General features: G+C 38.0%; 1 protein-coding gene across 1 annotated transcript in view; it reads right to left on the bottom strand.

Annotated features, from left to right (window-relative positions):
* Window positions 1–6001, bottom strand: part of LOC125042062 (lactosylceramide 4-alpha-galactosyltransferase-like) — a 7580-nt gene extending 1579 nt beyond the window's left edge. Inside the window, exons 1-6 of the mRNA XM_047637525.1 lie at window positions 5964–6001; window positions 4385–4482; window positions 1556–1730; window positions 716–811; window positions 249–445; window positions 1–48 (exon numbers count right to left, since the gene is read on the bottom strand). The exon at window positions 1–48 is cut by the window's left edge and continues 179 nt beyond it. Of these exons, the coding sequence (XP_047493481.1) occupies window positions 1–48; window positions 249–445; window positions 716–811; window positions 1556–1730; window positions 4385–4482; window positions 5964–6001 (652 nt within the window). The remainder of the gene's footprint in view (window positions 49–248; window positions 446–715; window positions 812–1555; window positions 1731–4384; window positions 4483–5963) is intronic.
* Between the last annotated feature and the right edge of the window lie 375 nt (window positions 6002–6376).

Below are 6376 nucleotides of genomic sequence, written 5' to 3' on the forward strand. Positions count from 1 at the left end.
ACAGCAGCACATTGCGCAGCAGGTTCGACAGGTTGTTGGCCGGCCAACCTACAGGAAGGGGAATGGATCACGTTTACTTATGTATGTGTATATGTACATGTGTATACACGTATATATTGTGGTTTTATGAGCAACATACATATCAAGAAAACAATATCATCGCCATATGATTATGATAACAACGTCTTTTTAATAACAAAAACAACTGCTGGAACGTCCCTCTGCAGCCCCGCCCCGCCAACACTCACGTGTATTTCGCGTCCAGTTTCCCGATGTGAAGATCTCCTCGACGGGCGTCCCCGCGAACATCCTGTCGAGGTCGACGCCGACGACGCGCAGGTTCCCGTAGTGCGCCCTGAGTCTGGCCACAAGGCGGTCGGAGTCGTCGAGCGTCGGGGCGGCCATCAGGAACCACACCTTCGCCCCCGGGTTCTGCTGGGCGTAGCTGCGAGGGGCGAGGAACGGCATAGTTTGCATAATACATACGTTTCAATATAATTCATTGCTTACTATATTCCAGGATGCTTTATTTATCCCTTCGTCCTATGCTGGTTTGTTTGTATAGTTTATTTTTCCTTCTAGTCCTTTGTTAAGAGGAAAATTACTTTGTTTAGGGTGATAGGAAGGGAGGGGGGGGGGGTTACCTACTCTTAAACAACCAAACGAATAAACGCAAGAAATCAGACTACAAATTTAAAAAAAAAAATTTCCTTACCTCTCCACAGAACACCAGACCCTGAACAATGGCCGAGGATTACAACCCGTCTCTCCAAGATATATATTATAATCTTTCCGGTCTGGTTCGACGTCTCTAGAAATAGGGAAAAAAAAAACATAACTAAAAATAAAAACAGAAGCGCCACTATCGATAAATTATTCATATTCCGGGCACAAGGAACATCGAAAGTACTGCATTAAAAAGTTCAAATGTTGAACACTTATTCCAAGCAAAATACAATAGTAATGCCATCAACATGAATTCTATAAAATATGATGATAATGGTAATGATAATAATAATAATGATATCATTAGTAACAAAAATAATAATGATGCTAATATTGATGATGATAATAATAGTAATAACAATAATAATAATAGTAATGATAATAATAATAATAGTAATGATAATAATAATAAGAGTAATGATAATAATAATAAGAGTATTAGTAACAATAACAATAATGATATAGATATTAATAATAATAATGATATTAATATTAATGATAATAATGATAATGAAAAAATATAATAATAATGATAATAGTAATAATAATAATACAAATAACAACAACAATAATAATAATAATAGTAATAATGATAATAATATTATTAATAATAATGATAATGATAATAATAACAATAGCAACAATAATAATAATAATAATAATAATAGTAATAATAATAATGAAAATAACAATAATGATAATAATTATAATAACAATATTAATAATAACAACAACAACAATAATAATGAAATAATAGAAATAGTCATAATCATAATAATCATAAGTGTTCGATTCTCCCCAAGACAAAACTGATTCAAGAGAAGTTTACCTGGCAAGCATCGGCAAGCGTATCATCAGCGCCTCGTCGTCGTCAGCTCTGGATTGGCACAGTGCCTCTTGCCACCACTCCCTCTTCTCCGCGGTGTCATTGCTGGCACCTTCGTTCCCCTTCGGTGGCGGGGGGTACGCAAGAGCCACGGGGAGTGCAATTTTGGGTATGCATTCTGTGCGAGAGATGGAAGAAGTATTTTTTTTGTAAGACTTTTATTACGGCACAGAAGCGTGTGTGTTTGGGTGTGTGTGTGTGTGTGTGTGTGTGTGTGTGTGTGTGTGTGTGTGTGTGTGTCACATAAACACGCACACACATGCATACATATACACATGCATACATACATACATATATATATATATATATATATATATAAATATATTTATTTGAGTTGTAAAACACTCACCCCGTGTTGAAATCATGTATGTATGTATGTACATACATATATACACACATACATATATATATACATATAAAACGACATATCGCCTTGAAAAGTCAAACGCAGGTGTCGTAGGGGAAGTCACCGCCGCGGCACAAGTGTTAGCGCGCCGAACCGGGTGACACTGCCATATAACCTCTGGATAGTGAAACGAGATAGGCCTATGTCCTGCAGTGGAATGCATGGCTGTTAATATATATATATATATATATATATATATATATATATATATAACATACATATACATATATAGACGGCCACCATCAGTCGATGATTTTGACATTACTGACTCTGCGTCTTGCCTGGGCGAAAGAATGTGAGGATGGCCCCTCGCACTGCGCTTTTACGCCAATTGAGTATTTTAGCTTAAAACTGGTAACTAGTAACTCACCTTCACAGAAAGAAGGTAAAGTCAATGCCTAGGCGAAAGAATTTGAGGAGCAAGCTGTTGCCCATGCAGCAGGCTCCCTCTCTCCACACAGCTAATGGATCCGAAGCTGCTGGTGCTTAACTTCATCGGTCTATGCCGTTTAGCACCAGAAACGACACAGTAGTTGCCAAAACGAGATTGCAAGCGACAATGACCTGCTTTAAAGACTCCAGCTTTGTATTTTTCGGGTTGACACCAGAAGCCTTTTCAACGCAGTGAATTATTTTGTATAGTATGAATTCTCATAGTTTTTAACCATACACGGATTGAACTACAAGGCAGCAGTTGGGCATCAATATTACACACACACACACACACACACACACACACACACACACACACACACACACACACACACACAGACACAGACACACACACACACACACACACACACACACACACACACATATATATATATATACACACATTTTTTTTCAACAGCTTTTCATTCCGCTGCAGAACATTGGCCTCTCTTAATTCACTAACAAGAGGCTATTTAGCAGTATTACATTTGCCTGATTTGATGCCCTTTCTAATCACCCGCGGTTAGGCGCGTTAACACGGAGGCGACTTCCCCTACGACACCTGCGTTTGATTTCTCATATGTCGTTTTCTTGTCGTGAGATTGGGCTCGAGCCAGCAATCAGAGCGAATGCATTGAACTTGGGACCATGAAGGTCGGGGACCAGTGCATTAACCACTGGACCATCGCGTTAGTCATATATATAAATATATATATATATATATATATATATATATATATATATATGTATTTGTGTGTGTGTGTGTGTGTGTGTGTGTGTACACAGACATATATATGTATATATACAAATATATATATATATATATACATATATATATAAATGTATATATTGATTTTCATCTGCTGGCCTAATTCACACCGGAAATGACCGTCTTTCGGTGGCCTGTGCATGTTTTTAGGAGGGGGGAGGAGGGTGTAGGCCGGGGGCGGTAGGAAGGGAAGGAAGGGTTATCTGTTCTCGGATCAATGCCTCGACCATGCTGTCACCTGCTATACATATCTTTGCCTATATCAACATCTGCATGTTTATGTTGCTTCTTCTTTTTCCTCTCATTATCATTATTATTGCTTCGGAGAGGGGGAAAAGGGGAGGGGGGGGGCACCCTTAACCTGTGGGTGTTTGACAACATCATTAAATGGGCTGCGGTCATCGATTATGCTAATTTTCCGATGGCTTTTAGTCTGGTAAGGTGGGAGAAATGAATGGAGGGGGGGGGGGGGGGGCGTCATCTGCAGCACCTGGTATCGGGTCAATTAACCATTCTATATACCTTTGCGTATGTCAACAACTGGGTGCATGTTTGTTTGTCTGTCTGTTTCTTATAATTATTATTGCATTAGAGAGGAGGGGAGGAGGAGGAGCACCTGTCAAGTGTGCGTGTTAGACATCATTAGAGGTGGCTAATGAATTCGGGTTCCGGTCATCTGTTATCACTTTCGGTATTAAATGTGCCCGCTTTCTGTTATGCCACGTCAAGTACGTACGTAAGGTGAGTCTGTCTGTCCTCTTTGGTACTATTGATATATAGATATACACACATATATACATATATATGTATATGTATAGATATACATATATATATATATATATATATATATATATATATATATATGTGCGTGTGTGCGTGCGTGCGTGCGTGCGTGTGTGTGTGTGTGTGTGTGTGTGTGTGTGTGTGTGTGTGTGTGTGTGTGTGTGTATTATCACAGTTATCGTAGGGGAAGTCACCGCCGTGGCATAGGTGGTAGTGGGCTGAATCGCGGTTGATTAGGAAGGGCAGCAACGAATGGTTATTGGATAATATATATGTATGTATGTATGTATGTATGTATGTATGTATATGTGTGTATGTGTGTGTGAGTGTGTGTGTGTGTGTGAGTATGTGCGTGCGTGTGTAATACGCATATCATACTTACCATTATAGAAGCAATAACCATTGATCGTCAGAATAGTCAGACCTACGACTGAGATAGGAATGAACAATTTCCAGGCAACTTTGAGGCAACACTGACACCTACAGGAGAGAAAAAAATACAATGTTCATATGTGTTTAAACTGAAAATCTCCTTTTCATTATCATTGAAGGGAGGATTATGATTTAAATTGACTTTTTATTTGCTTTCCTTGATTTAATATAATTATATCTGAGAACAATATACAAGGAAATGAGGTTTCTAGTACCATCATCATTATTATTGTTATTGTTATCATTATCATTATTATTATTAACATCATTATCTTTTATATTAGTTTTACTATCATTAATATTACTATTTACAATCAACAATCAATTACTATTATTATCATGATCATCACCATTATCATCATTATCACCATCCTCACCATCATCATTCTTATCATCATCACAACCATTCTTACACCACCATCATCACCATCATCACCATTATCTTCATCATCATCACCATCTTACCATCATCATCTTCACTACCATCACCACCCATGTGAGATTTAATTAAAACACTGCAACGAAGATAAATGTATTCAAATAACTTTCCAAATTACCCTAACGAGATTTTTTTTGTTCGAAATTGTCTATTTCAAAGCTCTCGAGTTAGCACGCTGCCCTGAATAGATGTGGAAAACGTATCAGTTGAAGAGTTTTGTAAATAGTGACAGAAAATAGTCGTTGTCAATATCAAGAATATGTTATTGGCGGGGTCTGTAGTAGTACTAGAGTAGTAGTAGTAGTTTAGTAGTACGGAAGTAGTATAGTTGTAGGATAATTGTAGTGGTAGTAGAAGTAGTAGTAGCTTAGTGTAGAAGTAGCATAATAGTAGTAGTATAGTAGTAGTAGTAGTAGTAGTAGTATAGTAGTAGTAGTAGTAATATAGTAGTATAGTTGTATAGTAGTAGGTGTAGTATTATAGTAGTGTATTAGCTGTAGTTGTAGTAGTAGTAATATAGCAGTAATATTAGTCGTTGTTGTATAGTAGTAGTAGGAGTAGTAGTTGTAGTAGTAGTAGGAGGAGCAGTAGTTGTAGTTGTAGCGGTAGTAGTAGATGTAATGGTAGTATAACCGATATTTTCAACTCTGTTTTATCATCATGCCATTGTAAACAGATGTAACAACATAAACGTCAATGCTACGTAATACTTGTAATGATGTCGATGTGCCGGTCCTATTTTGGCAAGCGCGTAACCACGCCCAACTCTGTCCCGTATTTCATGGAGCTTGCTTTGTCCCAGATTTCCGGCAGATGAGTGAACAGCATCTACGTGACTCGAATGACGTGCACACCTGACTTGGTGATTATAGATATTATCGATTAGATTATCGATTAGTTATGCTTAACACTTATGGAAGTTTGTTCCATAAGTGTTCACGTAATTAATTGACAAAATTTATGGGATTTTCTGCTTGTTTTGTTTTTTTTTGTTTTTTTTTTTGTCATTTTATTTAGACTTTTGTTGTCGCGGTCCACTTTTTGCCTCCGAAAACTACATCGCTGCATATGAATCACTATTTTAACTTACCTTCTAGCAAGATTCTGGCCCGGTGTACTTTGCATCATTATCGGAGAGGGAAGCAGCGAATGGAGAAACTACAAGAAAATATAACCGGATGACGATGAAATAACGAAACGTCGAATAAGAAAAGACGCAAAATGTTCCTCTCGCAAATCGGACAGACGCCGAGAGAATACTGACCGTCGATAAGCTCCTCTTCTCTTCAGGCTGTGACGAATTCGTGTCTCGGTTTTGCACAGGTGTTTGCTCAGCCCAATTTATGTCCATATTTGGCAAAATTGAGGTTCATATGTGTGTACTCCCCCCTCCCCTCCCCCTGTATTCCTGTATTATACTTTTGCGTTTAGATTCATTTGAATAGGTCAGAGCAAACCAATCCATGTCCTAAATTTACAGCAACAAAGTGTTTTAGATCTCTT

This window comes from Penaeus chinensis, chromosome 31, assembly GCF_019202785.1.
Source record: "Penaeus chinensis breed Huanghai No. 1 chromosome 31, ASM1920278v2, whole genome shotgun sequence".
In the NCBI taxonomy this organism is placed as follows: Eukaryota; Metazoa; Arthropoda; class Malacostraca; order Decapoda; family Penaeidae; genus Penaeus; species Penaeus chinensis.